The sequence below is a fragment of the Microcaecilia unicolor genome, chromosome 1 (genome assembly GCF_901765095.1).
Source record: "Microcaecilia unicolor chromosome 1, aMicUni1.1, whole genome shotgun sequence".
Classification (NCBI taxonomy): domain Eukaryota; kingdom Metazoa; phylum Chordata; class Amphibia; order Gymnophiona; family Siphonopidae; genus Microcaecilia; species Microcaecilia unicolor.
This window is the reverse complement of record NC_044031.1, coordinates 683,070,233-683,097,444: the sequence shown is the minus strand read 5'-3', so window position 1 is coordinate 683,097,444 and position 27,212 is coordinate 683,070,233. Positions and strand designations below refer to the sequence as shown.

At 42.9% G+C, this 27,212-nt stretch overlaps 1 protein-coding gene across 2 annotated transcripts in view; it reads right to left on the bottom strand.

Moving 5' to 3' along the window:
* Positions 1 to 13,865: 13,865 nt before the first annotated feature.
* Positions 13,866 to 27,212, bottom strand: part of OAZ2 (ornithine decarboxylase antizyme 2) — an 83,782-nt gene continuing 70,435 nt past the window's right edge. For both annotated transcript variants that reach the window (XM_030187952.1, XM_030187961.1), the window contains exon 5: positions 13,866 to 16,370. In XM_030187952.1, the coding sequence (XP_030043812.1) occupies positions 16,240 to 16,370 (131 nt within the window). In that variant the 3' untranslated portion in view covers positions 13,866 to 16,239. The remainder of the gene's footprint in view (positions 16,371 to 27,212) is intronic.

Sequence of the window (27,212 nt, the reverse complement as noted above, 5' to 3'; positions counted from 1 at the left end):
ATATAAACATTGTGGAGTAAAGTATGGAGTAAAGTGGTCACAATTCTACTGCGTAATCAAACTAGAGCTATTTAATAGCAGTATAACATTTAGAAATGTACTCTGAAAAGATTATCAACTATATTAATTTCTATAGTGCTGCCAGACATATGCACCATCACATTTTGTATATGACAACATCATAAAATTTCAATGAAACTATACAACTAGCAACCTAATTAACCCATACGACTGAGCTTTATTAAATCCTAAACAAAAACAGTTATGAAGCACTGGCATACCTAATGTCAAAAGCAACTTCAGCAACAAAACGTAAAGTGTGCAAATAAATCAGTAAAATGATACAGATGCAAATCACTTATTAAAAAAAATAGCATCTCTTCCCACTATGCATTCTAAGTACAATTTTCAAAATCCCTCTACTTGGGTAATAGGCTCTCTAAAGACTGACCACACACTATGTGGTTAAATTACATCTAAGCTAACATGCATACTTCTAAGCCAGAGGGACAGTAGACAGTCTCAAAAAGCAAAGTTAGGATTAGGGAGGCAACATGTGCAACTTGCATTTTGAAAAGGCACCTGCAGGTAAAGCAGGTGACACTATCGGTGGATACTATTTCCCTAGGCAATTCTCAAAGAGGGCATTTACAAACTTTCCCGTTCAGAACTGGTGCAAAGTTCAGGTTCCATTTCTTTGATATACCACATGTTTGTCAATGACAAAGTTGGTAAGTACTTAGCAACTACCCACCTAGTTTTGAAAACTATCCCCCCCCCCCCCACCTTAAGCTTTTCTGTTTTATACACTGCTGCTCTTATCAATTTTTAGGGCTAAAACTCAAAAACAATAGAAGAAGTATGTATACTTGTAGTGATGTATTAATCCATCACATCTGGTTTCCCTTGGAATAGTTAATAGAGGAGGACTTCTACAGGCACAATAATTCAGCATCTAACAGATTTAATTCATTCTTATAATACATGTTCTGTTTATGTCATCTTCCTGGTGTCTGTCTTTGGCTTTTTTTTTTTTTTTAAATAAAAGAAAACCAGAAATGCAAACATAAAAAGCTGATCATCTTTTACCATGCACAAATAATACATGTAGTAGGTTTGAGATTTAAAAAAAAATGTCTTGATGATGCATTGCTGTATCTAATGAGGTAAGTTTTTGATGTCCACTTTGGGAGAGTTAATAAACATGCGAAATTGGCTGAAGCTCATTCATCAAGATAGCACAGTCCTACAGCTGTTTAAATGAGGATCATCCACACAGCTGAACGTTTGACCTGAGTGGAGTGGAAAGGGTACACACGAATCGCTCGTTTATTCTTTCCAAAAACACTGGGACTAGGGGTATGCAATGAAGCTACATAGTAGTAAATTTAAAACAAATTAGAGAAAATATTTCTTCCCTCAACGTGTAATTAAACTCAAATTTGTTATCAGAGAATGTGGTAAAAGCAGTTAGCTTGGAAGGGTTTAAAAAAAAAGGTTTGGATAGCTTCCTAAAAGGAAAGTCCATAAGCCATTATTAAAATGGGCTTGGGAAAATCCACTGCTTATTTCTACTATAAGCAGCATACAATGTATTGTATTGTTTTGGGATCTTGCCAGGTACTTGTAGCCTGGATTGGCCACTGTTGGAAACAAGATGCTGGGCTTCATGGACCTTCCATCTGTCCCAGTATGGCAATACTTAGTTTTTACTAACAACCTATTTTATCCATAATATTTTAGACTATAAAGTACTTAAATATATCTGATTCATCATACGCATCCTGAAAAATGCTCACCAAGTGACTGCTCATGAAGCCTCCGAGTGATCTGCAATCCACCATGAATTGGCATACTACTTCACAACATTTGCTCTGTACAAGAATGCCAATGTCTCAAACTCTAATGCTCAAGCTATGTAGACAGTAAGGAAAAGGACCAACTGTGTCATACTGCTTTGTAAGAAGAACTCCGAGTTTATGCCAGTCTCCCCTTCTAACTTAAGAATGCACAAGATCAGTGTTTCCCAAGTCTTGTCCTGGAGTACCCCTTGGCAGTCGGGCATAGGCGTAGTTTGACTGTTTCATTTGGGGGGGCAAAGGAAGGGGCGGGGCATATTAGCATATTCATTTGCATATATGTATATGCAAATTATGCTAATATGGAGGAAGGAAGGGAGCAAGAGCTGGCTTTTTTGGGAATAACCAGTGTTCGTTTGCCAATGGATAGCCACTGAATCAGAGAGGCAGCTGGTTTGGCGACAGGCAGTGGTGTGCTGGCAAATGTTTAACAACAGGCTCTCCCCCCAGTCCCCCTCTGCGCCCCCCCCCCCAAATTGCAGAGCTGGCTATAGCCGGGGAGAGAGCCTGGGGGGGGGGGGGGTATAAATAAGTAAATATAAACTTTTAATGTTGAGCACCTGATTCTCAAAGTGAACATATTGTAAACACTATAATGAAAATAAAATGATTTTTTTCTACCTTTGTTGTCTGGTGACTGTTTTTCTGATCATGCTGGTGCAGTATCTGATTCTGCTGCTATCTGTCCTCTTAACTCCGTTTCCAGGGCTTCCTTTCCATTTATTTCTTTCTTCCTTTCTTCTTCATTTCTGGTCCTCAGCTTCTGCCTATTTTCTTCATCCATGTGCAGTTTTTCTCCTCTCTTCCTTTTCCCTCATCTCATCTCCTTCCTCACTCTTTCCTCCCCTCCATCCATGTCCAGCATTTCTTTTCTCTCCCCTGCCCTCCATCCACCCAGTCCAACAGTGACCCTCCTCTTCCCTGTCCCCATACCCAGTGGCCCTCCTTTCCCCTGCCCTCCATCCACTCAGTCCAGTAGTGACCCTCCTCTCCCCTGCCCCCATGCCCAGTGGCCCTCCTTTCCCCTGCCCTCCATCCACTCAGTCCAGCAGTGACACTCCTCTCCCCTGCCCCCATACCCAGTGGCCCTCCTTTCCCCTGCCCTCCATCCACTCAGTCCAGTAGTGACCCTCCTCTCCCCTGCCCCCATGCCCAGTGGCCCTCCTTTCCCCTGCCCTCCATCCACCCAGTCCAGCAGTGACCCTCCTCTCCCCTGCCCCCATACCCAGTGGCCCTCCTTTCCCCTGCCCTCCATCCACCCAGTCCAGCAGTGACCCTCCTCTCCCCTGCCCCCATACCCAGTGGCCCTCCTTTCCCCTGCCCTCCATCCACTTAGTCCAGTAGTGACCCTCCTCTCCCCTGCCCCCATGCCCAGTGGCCCTCCTTTCCCCTGCCCTCCATCCACCCAGTCCAGCAGTGACCCTCCTCTCCCCTGCCCCCATACCCAGTGGCCCTCCTTTCCCCTGCCCTCCATCCACCCAGTCCAGCAGTGACCCTCCTCTCCCCTGCCCCCATACCCAGTGACCCTCCTCTCCCCTCCCTTCATTCCGCCCTCTCCCCGTTCCTTCCCCCCCCCTGCGAGCCAGTTCTCCTCCCTCCCTCCGGATCCCCCTCACCAACGATCTTCGAATTTTTCACCTGCCCGGCCCGCTAGCGCTGACTCTCCACTGCCGGTTCACGCTTCAAAATGGCCGCCGAGACTTCTCGCGAGGCCGCCTCTGAAAGTCTCGGCGGCCATTTTTAAAGCGCGAACCAGCAGGGGAGAGAGCGCTAGCGCCTAGCGGGCAAGCAAAGGATTCGAAGATCAGGTCGGTGAGGGACGGATACGGAGGGAGGGAGGAGAGCCGGCTCACGGGGGGGCCGGGGGGGGGGGGGAGGAGAAGGAACGGGGAGAGGGTGGGGTGAAGGGAGAGCTGCCTGTTGCCGGCCCTGCGTTTGGGGGGGCATTGCCCCCCCTCGTCTACGCCCATGCAGTCGGGTTTTCAGGATATTCACAATGAATATGCATAAAAGATTTGCATATAATGGAGGCAGTGCATGCAAATCACAGCCATGCATATTCATTGTGGATATCCTGAAAACCTGACTAGTAAGGGGTACTCCAGGACTGGATTTAGGAAACACTGCACTAGATCATTGTTCCTGAATCTGTTAAAGGTATTATGGCTATTCCATAATATATCCACCAAAATCAGATGTAGCACATGTAAGAAAACCTCCTTTATTTCAGGGATACTGGGCTTGGACCTTTAGTCTCTTCCAGTATGGCAAAGCTTATGTTCTTATATAGAAGAATTTTAGCTAGGGTATAAACCTATCTACAAACGCCTTAATATACATCCATTGGTTGTAGGTTTCCGTCCAGTAGCAAGTACTTGAATTCTTAATTTATGAGCAGGTTTATTAAGACATATAACATTCTGCATAAAACTCAACACAGGGTTAGATCAAGATACAGTACTGAGACCTTACTTCTGGTGCTTACTTCTGAAATTAAACAATATCTAAGGACAGCAGGTTATCCTGCTCCAATTTATTTCTACAGCGTTTGATGCTATAAATCACACTACATTGCTTCTCAAATTAAAGTGAGCTGGGCGTAACAGGCACAGTATTAACCTAGTTTGGACTTCCGGTGGAGACGAGCAGCGAGATGGAGGTCGCGTTGTGAGCTCCGCTCCGCCCGAACGAAGCCCCGAATTTTTTCAGCGCCGATTCCGCTCCTAAAAAGACCCAATGAGCACAGGGGGCTCCCGGGACCCGGATAAACAAAGAAACGGCGCTGCCGGCGCCCTGCCCAGCATAAAAAAGAACTTTTAAAATGCTCGCGAGCGCTTCCAAGATGGCGGCGGCAGAGGAAGTACGGAGCTTTTGAAGAGAGCGGCGGGCGGCTTGCAGGAGAGACGGGAGTCCCGGCGGATGGGGGAAAGCTGGGACCTGCTGCGAGGTCGGAGGCAGTGAGTACCCATTACTGAATTTGGGGCAAGAAGCCAAAAGCCAACCATAGTAATGGTTTAGAAGGGGCACCACAGGAGTCAGAAGAGTGAAGGAACGCCAGCTGGAAGACACGCTCTCTCGGTGGTCGCAATAGTGCAATTGGTGGATGCGACCCCGGGATAGAGGGAAGAAACTTTAACAGAGTGGGCTTGTTGGAAGGTTTCTAGGGGTCTGGAATTGCCCGCTCTTTGAAAGGATACTTTGGAGTGTGTAATCACGACAGCGCGAGGTGGCGGGCTGAAGGCCCAGTATAAGAAACCCACGAAGCTTGAAGCCCAGAATAAAAACGGCGCCCGGATAGAGGCCACTTGTCTTAGAGCGATTGAGCTGCACGTTAAAGTGTCGGGAGAGGTCTGAGGGCAGTGCTGCTGAATGTATGGAGCAATATTTGAAACCCATGCCACCTGGAATCACCCGTAGAGGCACAAAATTTGATAAAGAAAGGTCCTCACCTCCTAAGCCTGGCCACAAAATGGCGGACTTGAAAGGTACAACCGGGGGAGAATTCACTGAAAAACAACTGGCGCAAATAACAGCAGCGGTGAGTGCAGCTCTCAACCCACGATTCGACCTGTTGGCCGGACAGTTAAAGAACTTAGAATCTTCAGGAGCCGAAACGGAGAAGAGAGTAGGAGAGGCGGAGACCCGGATAGCAGCAGTGGAGGACTCCAGCTCCCAAAACACGCAGGAGCTTGCCAGGCTCAGGACTCAACTTAAGTTGCAACAAGACAAAATGGATGATATGGAAAACCGAGCCCGGAGATGCAACTTGAGAATTCTGGGGATCCCTGAAAAGGTTCCAGAAAGACTTCTTGGACAATTATTAGAACAGTGGTTGAAAAAAGAGTTGGCTCTATCGGATAGCCGAGGGGAGTTGTGCATCGAGCGAGCCCATAGGCTAGGGCGCTGGCAACCAAATTTGCAGAGGCCACGAATTGTCATTATTAAGGTGTTTAATTACCTTCATAAAGAAGAAATATTACGAGGATTCCGGACGAGGCGAGACTCTCTTCAGTATGAGGGTTCCCCAATAAAGATTTTTCAAGACTATTCGGCAGGAGTGCAGGAACAAAGACGTCGCTTTCATCCTATATGCTCCACACTGGTCGCCAAAAACACTAGATTCATGTTATTATACCCAGCCATTTTAAAGATTCAACATGGAAACCAGTGGAGATCCTTTCAGACGGCCCAGGAGGCTCAAAGGTTCCTGGACGTGGAAATGAAAGAACCAGATACATGACTTTGCAGCAGAGTCTGAGCAAAGACGGGCACCTGGGGGAATCTTCCCTTTGGTGAAAGAGGTTACGGGGGTTAAACCCGCATGAAGTGGTATATGGTGGGAGATGTATTGCAAGTTCAATTTACTGTTTCAAGGTTCTTGTTGTTCAACCGTTACGGTTAAAGTGGGCTGAGTTATAAGGGACCCCAGTATATGTTGGGGGATGGGGGATGTGGGTGCCCCGGACAAATAACTTAGTTGATTACTATGGGGGAGGAGGATTAAGGGATCAGAAGGTTATAGATAACCTAGGGGCTTCAAAGGGCGAGAGAAGTCAAAGGCATGGAAGGGCCTTGGGAGAATGACAGGAGGGATAGAGGGGGGAGGGGGAGAGGGGAGGGACGGAGAAGGTTGGGGGGGTGGGGTGGGAGGGAGGGATAAGATTTGGGAAGAGAACAGGGTGTGTGTATATATGCAGTGATGTTATGATTGATACATGGTGTGGTGCACGAGTAAGGATAATTTGGAAAGAGGAGTGGGAGGGGTGGTGGCTGGGACACCCCCCCGTAAAGATTGTGGAAAGATTGCAGAGAAATATTGATGACCAAATGAAGATTACATGACCCCAATACAAGTAGTAACTTGGAATGTAGGGGGCATCCACTCGCCCATTAAACGACAAAAGATTTTAAAAATCCTCAATGATCAAAAGACATCAATTGCATTTTTGCAGGAGACACATTTAACAGGCATAGAACATGCTAAATTGAAGCGATGGTGGGTGGGAGAAATTTTTGAATCCCCGGCAGTGGGGGGGAAAGGAGGAGTGATTACACTGATACGGAAAGGTATACACGTGAAAGTAAATCAGGTAGTAGGAGATACTGGGGGAAGATATGTATTAGCATCCGTAGTATTAGACAGGCAACCAGTCTTGCTTTGCAATATTTACGCGCCAAATAAGTTTGACCACCACTTCTATACACAGCTCACTAGTGCCATGCAAGGGATGGGAGGAGCCCCGATTATATTGGGGGGAGACTTCAATGAAGTCGCAGACCCGGCGCTAGACAGATTGGGCGTAAGTGGGAGAGGGAGAGCCAAACCAGGGAAGGGCATAGCAACATTGGAGGAAGCCTTCGCAGTAGTAGATGTGTGGAGAACTCTGAACCCCCTAGAGAGGGATTACACCCATTTATCGAGGGCCCATGCCACTTTATCCCGAATCGACTACATATTGGTAACTGGAGACATCTTCACACAGGTGGACACAGCGAAAATAGGGCCCATAGCGGTTTCTGACCATGCCTGGGTTATGGTGAGGTTGGAGTTGGATGGAGGGGTAAGAGAGGATTACATATGGAAATTTCCAACTTGGCTATATAGGGATGGACAATTCTTACCCCATTTGACTAAATGTTGGAAAGATTTTGGTATCAATAATGAGATTCACAAGAATGACCCGGTATTGTATTGGGAGACAGCCAAAGCAGTGCTTAGAGGGGAGATTATAGCATATGTTAGTTTTAAGCGGAAAATGAGGCGCCAAGAAATTCTTAGATTAGAACGGAGAGTGACTAAATTGCGACGTCAGTACAGCATGGGACACACTCAGAGCCTCCGAGTGCAATTGCTAGAGGCCCAACAGAGCCTTAATGAATTGTTGCATCGAACAGTTAGAAAATCCCAAGCTTATTATAAATATCAACTTTATAAATTCGCAAATAAGGGAGGGAGCTTCCTAGCGAAGGTTATGGGCAGAAGAGTAGGTTACCAAAAGATACTCTCACTCAGGGACCATCAAGGGACATTAGTACACAAGGACAGTGAAATCTCAGGAGTCTTTAAAGATTTCTTTGCACGGTTATATAAACCACAGGAGGACCTGGTCAGGCCTGCTGAGACATACTTGGCTAGCGTTGATTTACCTCAAATGGAGGCTGAGGAGTTAAGGGTGTTGAACGCAAATATCACTGTAGATGAAGTTATGTGGGTGATTAAACAAAGCCCTCTGGGGAAGGCACCGGGCCCTGATGGAATGAGGAATGAGTTTTATAAGTTGCTGCAAACCGAAATTAGCCCGGTGCTGACTGAGGTGTTCAACTTAACGGTCCAACGGGGCTCTTTACCATTATACATGAACCAGGCCCATATAACAGTACTGCTTAAACCCGGTAAAACAGCTCTCCATCCAGAGTCGTACCGACCAATTTCACTCTTAAATTCAGAAGCCAAGTTTTTGGCTAAATTGCTGGCAAATAGGCTGGCCAGATATCTCCCCTCCTTGGTAGAAGAGCCACAAGCAGGATTTGTCCAGGGCAGAAAAATAGCAAAGAATATGAGGAGAATACTTATAGCGTTGGAGAAAGCACAATGGGAAAGACAGCCAACCATGTTAATTAGTTTTGATGCCGAAAAGGCTTTTGACCGGGTGGATTGGGGATTCCTATTGGAAACACTTAAAGCATATGGGGTGACTGGGTTTTTTATGCAGGCGATTAGAACTCTGTACACTGATCCTAGGGCGAGAATTCTGGTTAATGGTCTGGCCTCGGACTGGTTCCCCATTGGCCGAGGTACACGTCAGGGCTGCCCTCTCTCACCCTTACTTTTTGTTCTAACACTTGACCCATTGATACGGGAGATAAGTGACAATGTAGACATAAAGGGAGTACAAATAAAAGACAGGGAATTTAAAATAGCAGCCTTTGCAGATGATTTACTGGTGTTAATAACAAACCCTAAGAATTCTTTGGGACATCTAATGGAAAGTATAAAGGAATATGGGGACTTTTCTGGCTTTCAATTAAATTTGACAAAATCGGAGGCCTTGGCGAGCCCAGACATTAAACATGCAGATTGGGAGAAATTCCCCTTGCGGTGGGCGACGGGGTCCTTCCGATATTTAGGTGTTCAAATGGCCCTGGACCCGGCTCAGATATACACTTCTAATGTCCCACAATTGTTGAGAGATACGAGGGAGCAATTGAATAGATGGAGTTCTTTGCCATTAACTCTTTTGGGCCGGATCCACTTGTATCGTATGGTGGTGTTCCCGAAATGGTTATACGTACTGCAGGTATTACCAATACGGCTCTGGAAAAAAGACCTTCGGGCCCACCAGAGACAGGTGGCACGATTTTGTTGGGCTGGAAGGAAACCAAAGCTTAGATGGGAATATCTTAGTGGGGCACAGGTGAAGGGGGGCTTGGGGATCCCCAATATGCGTACATACAATCAAGCATGCCTCTTAAGACACTTAGGAGATTGGATCATGGGTACGAACAATTACACAGATGTACAACTAGAGAGATTGCATTTCAGCCCCTGGCACTTTAATTATTTAATACACGCAAAAGGTAGAAATCTTCCGCAGCAAGTAAAGCATAGTCTACTTTTACAGCCTTTAAGATATCTGTGGAAAGAGATAACGAAACTTTGGCAACACAGCTCAGAGTGTAGCGTGCTCTTGCCAATCACGGGTAATGCGGAGTTCGCACCTGGGAGAGAAAGTAAATTCTTTCAAGACCTGGGGAAGCAGGGTGTCATACTATTTGAAAACTTTTTACAAGCGGATGGGACCGCTATGGCTTACTCAGAGTTTGAGAGACACTATGGGGGGGGGGGGGATGTTAGCGAAATTAGCCTATTTCCAACTCTCACATTATATACATGAGCTCCACACCGCAAGTCTCCTACCAGGTTTTGAGAGGGAAATTAGGGAGCTTCTAGCTGGGGATGCAGTAGGACAGATCTCAGTGTCCGGGTTCCACAAGGTGCTGGAGGGGAAGCAACCACAAAGAGATGTTAAGATGGTCGTGGAAAGATGGAATCGGGAGGTGAAAGATCAAATAACAGAAGGGAAGATATTAGCGGCACTTCAGGGAGGGGTACGGGTGGTGCATAGTGCTGAGTTGCAGGAGTGCCATTTCCGCACCATACATAGGGCATATTTTTCAGTTAAACAGGCATGGTATGCAGGAGTGGTGGAAACACATAAGTGTCCCAAATGTGCAGAAGTAAATGCATCACTTAGCCACGGCTTGTGGCAATGTAGAGAGATACGGGGGTTTTGGATGGCTCTCTCCAGGTTCATGGGCTGGGTCCTGGGGTATCGGGTGGATCTATCCTTTGAAAGGGTGATACTAAGCTCCATGGCGGCATGGCACAAAGGAACGTTGGAAGAAAAGATGTTCCTCAGTAAACTTTGTATTTTGGGGAAAAAATGTATTCTAAATTGCTGGACAATGGATAGAGGACCCTCATACTGGTATTGGAGAAATAGGCTACATGAGCTCATGTTATGGGAAATGCAGGACGCCCGTAATACACCCAAGAGACGCCAACGATTTATAAAGATCTGGGGGGCATACCTACACAAAATATCACCACGAGCACGTAGCCATGTGTTGAATACACTGGGTTAGTTTATAAACATGACAAGAGTATAATTAGAAATATGAGACACAAATACAAAGTCAAGGTGGGGAAGGGGGGGGGGAAGAGAGGGAAACCAAAAAAATGATAGTATCACGGATAATGAATATTCAACTGCCTGAAGTGTCAAGGTATGACCAATGGTTCTGGCATTGGTATGATACAAATTAGCAGAGCATTACGAATTGAAGAAGATATTGACTAGATGGGCATGGGAGGGGTGGAAGAAAGGGGGAAGCGACACCAGTTGGTTGATAGAGGATACCCACATGTATTAGTTGTTTGTCTAACCATGGTTCAGTTAAGGTACTTTTTCAAATGGAATGTAGTATTTATTTTGCAATGTTAACGGGAAGTGCCGAAATATTAGAGGTAATATTGGGAGGGGAGGGCGGAGAGGTACCACTGAGCCTATAAGAGTACAAGGCTCTGTGGGGAGCTATATGGGATGGGTGGGAGGGAGGAGGGGAGAAAACGAATTAAAAAGTTTGATGATGGATGTTATTGCTGTTTGGTATGATGGAAATCCTTGGGGTAGCACTGAGTGTACCCATGATTGTTGTTGTAATAATATGTGTCATCAATAAAAAATGTTGAAACATAACCTAGTTTGAACAGTTTTTGACCTTAAGATCATGTGAGGGGGAAGGAGAGAGATTTGTGTAGCTGGAACCTGAGCTGTGGAGTCCAACAGGGTTCTCCATTCGCTCCTTCTCTTTTCAATATATACTCAGAGTTCATTAGGAAAATATCTTACGGAATTGGGAGTTTTTGCATTATCCTATGCAGCTGATATTTTTAATGTCCCGTTTCAACCACAATTACAGAAACTATTAGGTAAAAAATTTATATCTCCATTACAGATGAATGGGTTACTACTCATTTTTTAAAATTAAACAAGCAAAAAAATTTTTTTAGATCAATAGTCCAAGCAGTGATACTTCCGCAGCTGGACTATTGCAATTCTCACCCGAATTGCAGACACATTTGCAGTTCTTGCAAAATACAACAGCTAAACTTATCTACGGATTGAATTTGATAGAATTTCTCCAGTCTTACATGACCTGAATTTGTTGATGGTGTATACAGTTTAAGAATATTAACATGATTTACAAAACTGTGTATATGGATTAAATTCTGAGGGGGTAGCTGATTTATTAGCTGATTCATTGCAAGGTCGATGAATGTTTTTCAAGGTCATGTTTGGGATTTTCACACACTAAGAACATACGTTATACTACTACTACTACTTAGCATTTCTATAGCGCTGCCAGGGTTACGCAGCGCTGTACAAGTAAGAACATACGTTATAAAACTATACATAAGCTATTTTCAGTTCAAGGCAATAGCTTCTGGAATTTATTACCAATATGTCTGAAAAAAGTTGTCACCTTTACAATTTCAGAAACTTTTTAAAACTTTCCTCAGAGTCTTCTTAGGTTTTTGAGATTTAAAGATTTTTAAGAAATGTTATTTTAGTGTTGTGTTGATACAAACAAAAAAAGGAGCAACACTGGGCCTTCAAGGCTGGGACAACAGGAGTATTTTATTGAAAAATGACCCGACACGGGCTGTATTTCGGCATTAAGTAACGCCTGCCTCAGGGGTCAGAGTTTGGTTGTAAATTATACAAGAATGAATTGGAAAAAAACTTCTGAGCCAAGCGATCCTGTCAAGGACAGCCATGGTAAACTCCTCTGTTAGCCATTCCTTTGATAAAACTCTGACCCGAGGCAGGCATTACTTAACGCCGAAACACGGCCTGTGTTGAGTCATTTTTCAATAAAAGAAAACTCCTGTTGTCCCAGCCTTGAAGGCCCAGTGTTGCTTTTTTTGTTTGTATACTTTCTATGTATGCTGTATACTCTCTCTGTTTGTTTAGTGTTGTGTTGATACAAAGTTGTTTTGTTCTCTCTTGATGAGAAGAGCTTTTCTTATTATGAATTGCTTAGACATCCTTTTCTTTTTGGGATAATTTGTGCGGTATACAAAACAAAATAGCATAACATAAAGGCCCATAGTGGTGGGAGGGGGTTGTTTCATACTGTTGGGTCTTCATTGTTGTTGGCTTATAAGCAAATTGCTCAGGTCAAGCTTGCTGAAGTGTATTTCTATATACCTGTGATAGAGTAGCTAGAAACAAAAAAAACAAAGACGAGAAAATTAAAAAACATACAAGTAGAGCATCTTTTGTAGCTGTAGACCAGCTATCCAGACTACCTATAATTAAAGTGTAAGAGTTCAAGATATAGCTAATGAATGCACACAAAACTGAGATCCTTGAGGATGGGAAGGTCCATTCCCCTGCAACAGTATTTTCACTATGTACCCTCCCTGACTACATATTCCCTTTAATGTATAAAAATGAGAAATGGGCACAGCTGTAATAAAAATCATTTCTGGAGCTCAATAGCACTTTTATTTATAATCTGCTATTAAACAGAGCACAGGCACCATACAGAATTCTCCTTCAATATGTTTTGTTTTCCCAGAGTACAATTTGTTCAACACTTTTCCTAACAAAAAAAACAAAAAACAAAACAAAACCCCAAACCCCCTTTTAAAGGATGGCTATGCATATACACACATAGCCTTGAAGAGATTCAATATGCTGCATTGTAACTGTTGCCATGTTGTACCCAAAAGTCATCTTATTTATTGACATTCCTGATTTGTGAATTTAAAAATATGCATGGATATGCTTAGAGAACTGGCAACTGAAGCCACTGCATAACAGGGATATTACAGGATTGATAGGGCCATTTGCAGAATAATGCATGCCTAAGTTTAAACATCATAATCCCATTGATTCCCCAACTGGAGTGTATTCTACAACTCTGGCATCAATTTAAAAACCAACAGCCTTGCTCCCCTGCTTTCACATGAGCTATCTTGTTGTATAATCAATAAAAAAAAACATCCATTACACCAAACAACTACAACCTGAAAGTCACAGAAGGATCAGATGCAAGTGTCCTCATCTTAAAGCAGTTAAATTTAGCAATATTTTAATTCCTTTTTTTTTTAATCTTATTTTTAAGTGTCCATTTTGTGCCTTGAGTGTTTTTGGTCCTTCATTTTCAACTCTCAGCAGTCCCCACCTTTCCTAATGAACACAGCATTTTGGGGCATCACAGAAATCAATCAATGGCGATGAAGGCCTTAGAGGTACTGTTATATACATCAATGCAACAGTGTAAATTTGGAGTTTGACTTGGAAAGGTAAGCTAATTAAAATCTAGAGCTCAAAGTAAGTTACATGTTCTGGTACAATGAATATTTCTCAGCCCCCCCCCCCCCCCCCATGTCTTCGTAAGTTTTATACAGTCAGTATAGGGTAAAATGACTTGCCCAAGGTTCCTGGTTCTCAACTCACTGCTCTAAATACTACAGCAGTGCTTCCCAAATCAGTCCTGGAGTACCCCCTTGCCAGTCAGGTTTTTAGGATATCCACAGTGAATTTGCATTGAAGATTTACAAATAATGGAGACAGTGTTTGCAAATCAATTCATGCATACTCTTTGTGGATATCCTGAAAATCTGACTGGCAAGGGGGTACTCCAGGACTGACTTGGGGAAACACTGCTCTAGGTCACTATTGTTACAGCTAGTGTAGATATCAGTAGTAAACACCTGCCTTCCCTCCTTTGGTCATGAGCACCCCACCTTTGCATAATACTTTGTTTCTTCTATGAAAAATCTAGTTACATACCTCTGAGATGACAGTTTCCTCCTCTGGGCTTCAAGGTCAACAGAAAATAGGCCTACTTTGGCTACAATATCAAGAGTCTTCAATTACAGTCACTCAGGACTTGCCTTTCATATTTATTTTCCCCTTCCTGACATTGCCCATCATACTGCTGCATCAGCCAGGAGCCAAAAGAGTAGGACTTACTCCAGAAGCTGGTATGGACTTGGCCACCCTGTGAATGCTAGGACTCCCTCCCATCCATGAAGTATGAACATTCACTTTCTCATTAGTCTAACAGAAGTTGGACTGAAGATAGAATCCAAATGATCTGCTCACATATTTAAACAAAAAGTTTAAGTCATTTGTCACCTGCATATGAAATATAGTGTAGCACTCTGGTAGAATACTGGTCTAGAAAAACACAAATCCTGAGCCTTTGTCATGGACCAACTTAAGAGCTGTCTAAACATACTATATATGAGCTTGAGACCAAAGGTCATCTCCTGCAATGTTGCCACCAGTGAAATAATAAAAATTCATGTAATATCTTTGGATAATGCTTATGATAGTCCAATGTAAGAGACCAGGGTCTACCCCCCTAAAACAAACATCTTGTCATAAAATGTGCTCCTGGAGTTCTGATGAAAGTCAGCATGCAACTCCACTTACTAAGAATTATACATATCAGAACATTAACCCCCCCCCCCCCCCCAAGCATATCACCTCAGAAATTAAAGGTAGAACCTTAATCACTTTTATTACTGCATTTGGTTAAGAAAAGATTACAAGAACTGCTGTTGAAAAATTGACAAACAGGTACTGTAGGATCAAACCTCTACCTTCACACCCTGCTCCCCATATTAAAAAAAATAATCCTACAATTTCAGGACCAGTGAAGATTAAGGGTGGTAGGCGCCTTAGGTGAACCTTCAGTCTTATGCCTCTCTCAATTTCCATAGACCCAGCCTGCCCCCACACAAAATGATAAATTAAATCTCCATCAAAAATGCATAATTGGACATCATACCTTTAAACTTTGTTTTGGGGGTATATATACATTACACATAATGAGGGCAATTCCCTAAAGCTAGTTCCCTATTTAACCTACAGGAAAGATGGCTGGTTTACAAAGTACTTTGCTAATGGTTCTTTGTGATACCATGACTATCGGGACCTACTGTGTCTGCTAAACTCTTACCCAATAAAGCTGGCTGGCCCTGTATGGAGTGGTTGTTGCGCTTGTGGTTAATAAACAATGACATTTTACAAAGTTTGCTCAGTCAGTGTAAGGTCTTGCCTCCATCTCTACAGTTTGGAAACCACTAATGAACACAAATGCATAAAACACAATAGCAACTTTGAACATACACCAGTGCTGAGTAACTTAGTGCAGGGATTGATATTGTTTCGCAGCTGAAAACCATGAGTTATTCAAGTTAAAACACATGCCCCTTCAAATTAGTTCACATCCAAAATAAATCATATATTTGAGTTTAAGTAAGCATTAACCGATACAAATCTGAACAAAAAAAAGAAAATAGAAAAAATCCAGATATAAAAAAAGGAGCTCAACTAAGATTCAAAACAAGTCATACACATAAAATTCCAAACTAAGAAGTGCAGAAATTGTAACTTCACTCATGCCCTATTCCTTACCATACCTCAAGTATTAGGTACATCTACGCTAATGGCTATCACACAGCTGTCTTTAAAATGCATCTAAACAGTTCATGAACAGCTTCATTTACTACTTGAATACATGTTTGCGTGTATATATTTTGATATATATAATAGATTATCTTGATCTAAGAAACACGTTTCCAATGAAAATCAACTCAAGAGAAAACATAGCCCGCTCTAATGACAAAGCAATGCAGTTTCAGTTCAGGGGTCTGTGCGTTTTCCTTTACGTCAACCGAGCTGCTAAGAAAATTCCTCAGTTCCACTTTTCCCCTCCCTCACGAACACATCATCTGCATTCACAGCAAGTTATCTTCAGATTTGAACAAACATGTAGCATTTTACTATGGTTTCTATTCTTCATCAGAGGAATTTTGATCTAGAGCATAGACCATGAACATGACATCTGGTCGAGATGGAACACTGGGGTGACCTGGCCGCACAATCTCAAAGCCCAGGAAACTGAATGTCTTCAGCAGTGGTCCTACAAAGATAATGGAAGATAAGTTAAGCTTTAGACTTGAAAACACAGACAACCTTTTAGTAAAAAAAAAAAAAAAAAAAAGTAACTATTTGGACCATTATGTTGTACTGGATAAATACCAGTTGCTGTTCAAAATTCTGAAATTTGAGAAATAGACGTATGATATGAAAATTCTCTACAGAACATAGCACAGTGTACGATCTTGATTTTTTTTTACATTTCAGAATAGTTGCTGCATACTATTTAACTGTAAAGAAAGGGGAGAGAAATAATTTACTTGATAAATATGGCTAAAACCATGAGAATGAGTCAAGAAACTGGAAACACACAATGCAGTACATTATTCACACCTTTCAGTTTGTGCAATTTTTTTTATACATTCCTTCAGCCAAAAATACCATTTCAGGATCTGCACAAGCAGACTTCCAAATGTCTTATTTTCTCAATATCTAAAGTAAAAATAACTTTGGATTTATAAAAGTGGTATTATGCAGATTTTGCTTTTACTGCCATTTGTTAATAAGCATGATTTGAACATAAAAGTGATATGGCAATTAAATGGGGATGGGGGGCTTTCTGGTGCCCTTTTGGAGAAATAAAATGTTAAAATACAACTACAGCCTTACGCCAGCAGTGGAGCAACAGGGTTTTACCATAGGTTGGGCACTTTTGAAAAAGATCACACACTTTGGGCCCCTTTTACAAAGTTGTGGCAAAAGGAGACCTGCACTGGTGTCAGCACGTGTTTTTGACAGATGACGAGGCCCCCTTTTACCGCAGCGGTTAAAAGGTAGATCTTTCTTGTTTAAAGAAATGGTATTACGGCAAGTGAAGCACTTGCCATGCAGCCATTTTGTGTGTGTGTGTGTGGGGGCCCTTACCGCAACCCAGTGGCGGTAAGGGGCTCCAGTGCTAAACCAGCAGTAACTGGTCAGCATGAAGCACTGCCTGATTACCGCTGGGTACACACTGGCGCTACAAAAATAAATATAAATAAAATAAATATATTTTGTAGCGCTGGATATGACGGCATGCTGGGGGTCAGAAGTACGGTCTGGCTGCTGCAGTAGCAAGCCCACATTGGGTTTACCACCGCTTTGTAAAAGGGGTCCTTTGATAGGTCTGTAACAAACCAAACAGCTATCATAAATTATATAGTTGCACACCTCACGATTGAAACGTTTAAATAACTAGCTTTTCTTTAAAAAAAAAAAAAAAAAAAAAAGATTATCTGAACACCGATCATTTGGATTTCCAATTAAATCTTGAGACAAACATCTGTTTCAATAATTTGCTTTTCTTTTATATATATATATATATATATATATATATATATATATAAGGAAAAAAGGCCCGTTTCTAACACAAATGAAACAGGCGCTAGCAAGGTTTTCCTCGGAGTGTGTTTTACAGAGTGTGTGTGACAGAGAGTGAATGTGTGAGTGTGTGTGACAGTTGCAGGGTGGCCCTCTCCCTCCCATTTCCAGGATCACCACTCCCCTGGGGGGTGGGGTGTCAGTGATTGAGTGTGTAATACATACAGAGTGAGTGTCCATGTCCTGCATCAGTGTGTCTGTGTGTGATCGGGGGGGGGGGGGGGGGGTGAACGGGGTTCCTGCATCGTTATCGTTATGTGTCACACAGACATTGTGACAGGGTTGATTCTGCTTTATTGGGAGGGGGTGGCAAGGGGCTTGGAGGTTGGTCAGCGTTGCTGGGGGGGGGGTGGCTGTTTGTAAGAGTGCTGTTTTCATTTTATTTGCTGTGGGGTTTTTTTTTTTTGAGGTGTGAGGCGAGGTGCAATGAGTGTGTGTGAGGAACTGAGGGGTGGAGGGGTCACCACTGCTGGGCAGGGGGGGGGGGTCAGTGATTGAGTGTGTAATACACACAGAGTGAGTGTCCATGTATCTATGTCCTGCATCAGTGTGTGTGTCTGTGTGTGTGAGTTTGGGGGGGGGGGGGGGGGTTAACTGGGATCCTGCATCAGTGTGTGTGTGTGTGTGAGACAGAGAGTGTGACAGGTTTCATGCTTCTTTACGGGGAAGGGGGGGCTTGGAGGGGTGTCAGCGTTGCTGTGGTGGATGGGGTGTCAGTGATCGAGTGTGTGATGGGGGGGGGGGGGTGAGGAAGGTTCTACGGGGTTCCTGCATCAGTGTGTGTGTGTCACACAGAGAGTGTGACAGGGTTGATGCTGCTGTTCTGGTAGGGGATGGCAGGGGGCTTAGAGGTTGGTCAATGATGCTGGGGCGGGCTCAGCTGTTTGTAAGACTGCTGTTTTTAGTTTCTTTGCTGTTGTTTTTTTTCGAGGGGTGATGCGAGGTGGAATGAGTGTTTGTGTGAGGAACTGAAGGGAGGAGGGGTCAGCATTGTTGGGGAGGGGGGGGGGGGTAGGGTGTCAGTGATTGAGTGTGTAATACACAGAGTGTGAGTGCCCACATATCCATGTCCTGCATCAGTGTGTGTGGGGAAGGGGGTGAGCACTGCTGTGGTGGATGGTTTGTCAGTGACTGAGTGTGTGATTTATTTGTTGCATTTGTATCCCACAGTTTCCTACCTCTTTGCAGGCTCAATGTGGCTTACAATACATCATGAATAGTGGAAACATATAAGATATACATTTAGCATTACAGAAGGAACATGGGTTATATGATAATGGTAAAACATACCAGTAGTTTAATAAGCAAATATTGTAAGGCAGTTCTGGATATTTGTATAGGAGTTCACATTTGCTGATCTTTGTGGTATGCCCTGTCAAAGAGATGGGTCTTCAGTAGTTTGCGGAAGCTGGTTAGTTCATAGAGCGTTTTTAAATTGTGCAGCAGCGCGTTCCAGAATTGTGTGCTCAGGTAGGAAAAGGTTGACGCATGCGTTAGTTTGTATTTTAGACCTTTACAGTCGGGGAAGTGAAGATTAAGGAATGATGGGGGGGAGGGGGTGAGGAGGGGCTGAACTGTGTTCCTGCATCAGTGTGTGTGTGTGTCACACACAGAGAGAGTGACAGGGTTGCTGCTGCTCTACTGGTAGGGGTTGGCAGGGGGCTTGGAGGTTGGTCAGCATTGCAGGGTTGAGGGGGGGGGGGGGGGTGTCAGCTGTTTGTAAGAGTGGTGTTTTCTTTTTCTTTGCTGTGGTTTTATTTTTTTGAGGGGTGAGGTGAGGTGGAATGAGTGTCTCTGTGAGAAACTGACGGGGGAGGGGTCAGCATTGTTGGGGGGGGGGGGGGGTAGGGTGTCAGTGACAGGTCTCAGATCTTTCCGTGCTGTTTTACTGCGAGTTGCTGGCAGGGGTCTTGGAGGTTGGGCAGCATTGCTCTCAGTCACAGATCTCCGACAGGTCTCAGGGCTGGATGCATCAACCAAACGTTAAAAAAATCTAAATCGTAAAAGTGCTTAACGAATTTGAAACAACGAAGAATGCACAAAAAAAACAGCTCAGAAATGTTCGGTGCGGTATTGAAAAGTACAATGTATCAAGCGTTCGTTATCCCCGTCGTTAATTTGCTCCTTAAGCATGCGCAGAGCAGCCACAAACGTATTAAACCTACGTAGGTTGCTTACATCAGACTGGGGCGTGCGAGGGGGGGGATCCCGACCTGCAAGCCTTTTAGCTGTCTGATCTAGCAGAAGAGTGCAGTTGAAGATAACTCTAAAAAGAACGACCCTCGTAAATCCCCTTTTGTAACAAAAGACCTCTTTGCAGTTTTGTTTACAGTACTGGGAAAATTGGCTTTAGGGGATAGCAGAGAGTGTTAATTTTCAAAGCTGTTGGAGAAGGGGAGAGACAGGATTTTTAAGCTGCAGGGAGAAGCAGTATGTTTTGTTTTGTAATGATGCAGGGGAAAGCGGAGAGCCACGTGTTTGTGTCTCACTTTTCTTTTTAAACATGCTGGCTTGGATTTTTATGGTGGAGGGGGCAGCGGGGAGATGATAGCTCAGGCCTTAACGACAGGTCTGAGCACACGTAAAATTTCTGACGGTAAATGATTCGTTGCAATCATCGGTATGGTTAGTGCATTCCGAATTGTCCACATTTCAATGGTAGTTTCTCCTTTGCATTCCGTTTTTGTTAGCTGCTTGCTTCGAAGGAAAAAGGCCTTTAATGCATGCAACGGTTAGGAATTTCCTTCGTTAAAGGGTTGTTAGAGGTCGTTAAGGTTTACTGCATCTAGCCCTCAGATCTTTCCGTGCTGTTTTACTGTGAGTTGCTGGCAGGGGGCTTGGAGGTTGGGCAGCGTTGCTCTCAGCCACATACCTCCGACAGGTCTCAGATATTTCCCTGCTGTTTTACTGTGAGTTGCTGGCAGGGGGCTTGGAGGTTGGGCAGCGTTACTCTCACACACCTCCGACACGTCTCAGATCTTTCCATGCTGCTTTGACTGCAAGTGTTTTCCTCGCTCGCAGGGCTGTGACGTGAGGAGCAGCAGCTTTGAAATTGTTGTTTGGGAAGCCTGTCGGTAACGTTCCACCCTCGTCATCACGTTTTGACGAGAGGGTGGGACAGACAGAGATGGTGACAGATTTACGAATCTAACGAAACTTACGAACCCTTCACTTCAGTGAAGCCACGGAGTCAGCTTCAGAACGTTGGAGGTGCTTGTTACTATAGTAGATATATATATCCAGATTTCCAATTATACAGACCCCACTATCTGCCCAACATTACAGTACCTTACTAGCCAATCCTTGCAGTCCACACAGTCTTCTGCAGGAAATGATGTGAATGATGTGAACGAGAGCAGGGACAGGAGAGGAAGGGAGTTGTTCCAGAAAAACCATGAAAAGGTCATCTATTGAAAAGATAGATAACGCTTTATATCTGATTCCTGCAAAAATGATCCTTGGGATATCTGATTTCTGGGCCGCTACTAGCCGAAAAGGCGATGGCTTTTAGTAAGCAGCTTCAGGGGGATTCAGACTTCAAAGCCTGCATTGGATGACTTTGAAATTTCAAGCAATAGGCAAGGAATAAGGCAAATCAAAATCCATGGTGAAAAACTTTCTGGAAACATACCAGCAGCTAATGACCTTATCAAGAACTATAAGTCTGACTGTGACTATAATGCAGATGAAATGGGTCTCAAATGGAAATCGCTCCCCAGTAAATTGCTGGTTAGTCGAAAGGAGCAATCTGCTCCTGGATTCAAGTCATGTAAACATGTCACACTGTTGGTTGGGGGAGATGCAACCGGTAGTCATAAGATGGGAGTTATTGCTGATTTGTAAATCTAAAAATCCTTGTGCATTCAAAAACATACATAACCTTCTGATGTTGTACAGGAGCCAAAAAAAAAAAAGCTTGTATGAGTTGCGAGGTTTTCCTTGAGTAGTATGACACATGCTTCATACCGGAGGTGAAAAGATTTCAGCTTCATACAGGAAAAGATGAAGATGTCATTTTAGTGTTGGACAATGCACCTTCACATCATACAGCAGAAAGCCTAGAGCGAAAGGAAGGTAGATTCAAAGTGCTTTTTTTTTTAAACCACCAAATGTAACATCTGTAATGCAGTCAATGGATCAAGGAGTTATCGTTTCATTAAAACAACTTTATAGGAAACAGATGCTACAAAAACATTTTTTTTGGCTAACAGAAACTGAATGTGGCATGATTCAATTCATAAGAGATATGAACATAAAAGATTGTTCCTACCCCTCCGAAGGGACACCACCTTGTTAGTGGTGGAGGGGCTTCCGTGTTTCAATGACTCAGAGGGCTATGCTGAAGGGCTACTTGTATCAGACAGGCCTCTGAGGAGAAACCAAAGAGTGTCCCAAACTGGGAGAGTGGTGAGATGGTGACCTGGAGTTCGTATGCCCAATGGCTCAGCTGCCCTCTGAGGTTCTGTCTTCTTTATATAAATTTCCTCTCTGCAATTGCATTTTCCTTAACTGAGAGGAAGGGAACAACCGGTGGTCAGCCGCTGATGGCCAGCGTTTTGTCCCCTGAGCAGCAAGTGTGGGGCCGCTGCGCATTGAACTGCCCACAGATGAAAGGGTTGGAGAGTCCTTTGATTAGCGCCGGTGAAGGAGCGTCGATGCTCTTGGACCTGGAAAAACAACTCCATCGCTCCCGAATTATTCAACCACCATGTCCAAAGGAGTGGAGGAGTGAGTTAGAGGCATATGCTAAAATGGAGGACGTTTACAGCAGAACCCGAATCAGCGGAACCACTCCTAAACACCTCAAGAGAAATCATCTTGGGAGTTTTTGGCTTCCATGGAGGTCACATTGAATACCATCTGGAAGGTGCTTCGGGACCTAATGGCGGTAGTAAATAACTTTGTTTCAGATATGATCTTATTGGAGAGTTGCATGGACAATTTGACTGAAACCTCTGAGAGTGAAAAAAGTGATATGACAGATGAAGTGGTTATGATCTTGAAAATGATAATGGACCAGAAACTTTGAATAAGGTGGATGCTTTTGTGGATGATTAATGTTGAGATTATTGTTTTTCCCAGAGTTCCAGGTATGACTCAAAGTTTTCCTCAAAAATATTTCCTTAATTATTACTTCGAAAGGAGTGAAGCCTGTGAAAACTGGGATTGCTTTAATCAGTGGGATTTGAATTAGAGATTTGAGTATATGTACCGTTAAATAATTTCTGGTTTTTAAGAGAGAGAATGTAATCAGATGTATTATTTCTAACTAAAACCTGGATAATAAGTATGTTCTCAATGAAATGAATTGACTATACGCCGTATTTGGTCTTGAGGAAGCCAACCAGATGATCAATGTGGAATAATGAAGTAGATGAGTAATATCTGGGGATAATCAGGTTAATACCATGTTTTCTTTTTTCTGTTTACTGTTTGATCTCCTTGTCTTATTTCACTCTCCCTATTATTCTTCACTTTGTGGTCTAAGAAAGAGGAAGATTGTATATAATCCATATATCTAGTTGGGATTGTTTTCTTCTTGTATTGTATTGGTGTGCAATCATCTCTGTATTACTGTTTGCAAGTGATCCTTGTAAAATGAAAATTATAAATAAATGATTTAAAAAAAAAAAAAAAAAAAAAAAAAAAAAGATTGTTCCTACATGGTTGCTGATGCTTGGAATCAGGTTAAAAACGAAACCCTGAAAAATGCACGGAACATCACATTAAACAAATCAGACAGAAAGGGAGAAGAAGTTGATGTCCTTGAAAACATTGCAAAAGATCTTCTACAGGTTCCTAGTTGCTCTTACTAATGTTGAGAATGCCAGCGAATTGATATGCAGTGATGCAAATGATCCAGGATATCAGATCATAACAGATGATAAAATTGTGCAATCAGTAAGGAACGTGAAGAATCAGAAACTGATGATGATCACCAGGTTAATGCTGATGCGGGACTGACACATGCAGAAGCCTTTGAATGTTTAAATATAGCAATGGCTTGGCTGGAAAAGCAGGAACAAAGCAATGTGATTCAGCTCCTTTGAAAAGACTACTTCATCTTGCAGCAAAGAAAAATTGGACTTGAAACAATTAAGAATTACTTCTTTTTTAGTGTACAGTAGTGTATATACTGTACATACTTTACTTTTAAATACTGTACTTTATTACAGCATATATCCCTTTTTTGCCAGCTACTGTTGAAAATAAAACAATTGTTCAACATTAATTGTTAAGGAGTGAATAGCTTTTTAGATTCACTCCTACTAGTTTTACCCGTGACGCAGCCTGAGGGCAAAACGTGGCCACGTCGGGTATTGTTCCAATAAATTTCTTAACCCTCTCTGCTTTTTTGTTTATTGGAAATATTTTTACAGAGCAATATCAACCTTGTTAAGTCTGATGGTGGATCAGGAGTCACATGGCAGGGATATGCATTTGTTTGAAACCACAGGGAAATGTCAGACATTTCCCATGTTGTTTTGGTGCAATTTTTCCCCTGAAATTTGCTAAGAGGGTTCACGCTCCAAAAGAGCATGCACTCTTTTTGATACTGCCCCTGTAAAGAAAAATAAAATACAAAAGAAAATTTGACAGCGTCAAAAGAGCACAGGGTTAAAACTGAACTGATTAATGAAGAAAACACTGAAGTACGGCTCAGACACAAGCCACAGCATTTATAATATATAGTACATGATACAATTTTGCTGAAGCTTACTTTAATGACATCAGTGCTCATGAACTGTAAAGCAAAAGTTGCTTACCTGTAAACAGGTGTTCTCCAAGGACAGCAGCATGTATCTGTTCCTGTATAACTGAAATGCAAGCTACTAGAGTTTCATAGGATGCTCAACTGAGTATATGTAGACATTCGGCATCACTGCTGTTGTGCAGAGCCGCCTCAGTATCATATAATGCTTGGGGGACGGGGGGGACCTAACCCTTGCAGGTCATATAATGCTTGGGGGACGGGGGGGGGGGGGGGGGGGACCTAACCCTTGCAGGCCGATGCCCAGAACTCCTGTGGTAAAGCCAACAGAGCAGAAAACCAGCTTACCAATGCTTAAAGATAACAGTATTCAGGTTTTAAAATTATATGCATGCAGTAAAAGTGAAAGGGTGGGGGGGACACAACATGCTTGGTATATGCACAGAGCAGTTTTGCGGTAAGCTCAGTTCTTCTGCACATGTGCCAGGCAAACCTGAAAGCAAAATACACATTGGTGCCTGTTTTCTGCACCTTTAAATATAAAGCTTTTTACATCTTTTTTTTTCTTGGAAGGCTTATATTTAAGCACAGGAAACAGGCACCAATATGTGCTTTCACTTTTGGGTTTACTCAGACTTGTGTATATTTCTTCCTTAGTACAGGCACTTAAAGGCTTGGATGGGCTTTCTTCCAAAAGAAGTCAAAAACTGGCAGATTTTTAAAAATGAAGACATGATTTATCACGATTTTAACACCTTAACGACTGCTCTGAGCTGGAATTAGGTTTTCAGTGGTAAGGGTGGCTTTGTTTTGTGCACTCTTCTCTGAGTATTGGGATAGAATAGGAAATGACCTCACTAACATCAGTTTGACTACATTTGCATGCTATCTGTGCTAATCTTTGGTGCACATGGTCTCCTGCAAAAGAGCCCTCTGAGCATTCACTGCTCACTAATGCCAGTGCTATCGCTTCTAGTGCCGGTGTTATGTTTTGTGCATCGGTCTGTTGGAGAGGAGGGAAGACTAATATCCTGGTATTCACTGAGAACATGTGCTACAGGTAAGCAAATTTGCTTTCTCCAAGAACAAGCAGGATGATTGGTCTTTGTATTATTTTTCTCTTACAAAAAATCTGTGGCTAAGGTTCCAGTATGCAATGGGCAAAACAAAGTATTTGTTAACAGGTCATTTTAACAAATTTTCCTTGTTTTGGTTTACAAAGGCAAATCTGGAGATAAGCAAGCCCTAAAGGAATGAAACTAGATTCTAACCACTGGAGAGATCTTATAGAACAGAGGAACCAAATGCTGGAAATCCCTTTCTCTTAACAGTATGGAGATGAGAGTGAATGCATGTATGGAACGGCACCAGCATATTTCTTTCATGAGGCCTTGGCAGATGGGTTACTACTGCACTCCTCAGATGTACCTGAGTGTTAGAAAGACATCATCTGTGTGCTTACCAATAGCAATACTAGGTTTATTAATTAGGGTTAAAAGAAAAAAATGCTGGGTGGACTTCCGTTCACTTCAGGTGAGATCCAAACTATACAATGCTCATTCATCTCATGAAAATGGGGCCTGGGGAAAAATGTTGGAAGCATGACTGACTGACTGGATAATATGCACATATCCTATTATGAAGAAACTTCATATAGGGTGATTATATAAAACTAAGGGGATGGACTTTATATCACCTTTCTGTGGTTATAATCAAAGGGGCAACAGAGCACTAATTGACTTGCCCAGAGTCACAAGGAGCTGCAGTGGGAATTGAACCCAGTTCACCAAAAGCCCTCTGCCCTAACCACTAGGCTACTTCTCCACTCACTTAAATGATTTTTTTCCAACCAGACTTCCCTTAATCTCCAACTGCTCATAATCTGCATGCAAAAGTGACCACTACCAAAAGTAAGACTTTCATGCTCAGGTACATTACAGCAGCCAGACTTATATTCGGCAAACCAACATACGAAAGCGCAACACCCCTTCGCGAAAAACTACACTGGCTTCCACTCAAAGAACGCATCACGTTCAAACTCTGTACCTTGGTCCATAAAATCATCCATGGCGACGCCCCAGCCTACATGTCGGACCTAATAGAACTACCACCCAGAAATGCAAAAAAAATCCTCCCGCACATTCCTCAATCTTCATCCTCCTAAATGTAAAGGCTTGAAATACAAATCAGTGCATTCATCAACCTTTTCCTATACAAGCACACAGCTCTGGAATTCACTGCCATGTAACCTGAAATCGATCTACGAAATGACCAATTTCTGCAAACTCCTGAAAACTTATCTCTTCGACAAAATATATCATAAAGAACAACACGCATAACTCTACTTTCTTTAAGTTACCCAGGAATGTTCTTAATGTCTTCTGCTTTCACACTATCATGCACCTAATGTCTATGGCTTTAACACTATTATGTATTTTACCATCATGTAGCCAAAACTTCTGCTAAAACAAATGTATACTCTTTTCTATTTCTAATATTATGTATTTCACCATCATGTACCCAAAACTCGCTGTAAAACCAAATATACATTCCCTTCTATTTCCAATATCCATGATGAATTGTAAGCCACATTGAGCCTGCAAAAAGGTGGGATAATGTGGGATACAAATGTAATAATAATAATAATTTTGCCAGGTACTTGTGACCTAGATTGGTCACTATTAGAAACAGGATGCTGGGCTTGATGGACCTTCATTGTCCCAGAATGGCATACTTAAGTACTTATTTATGTAC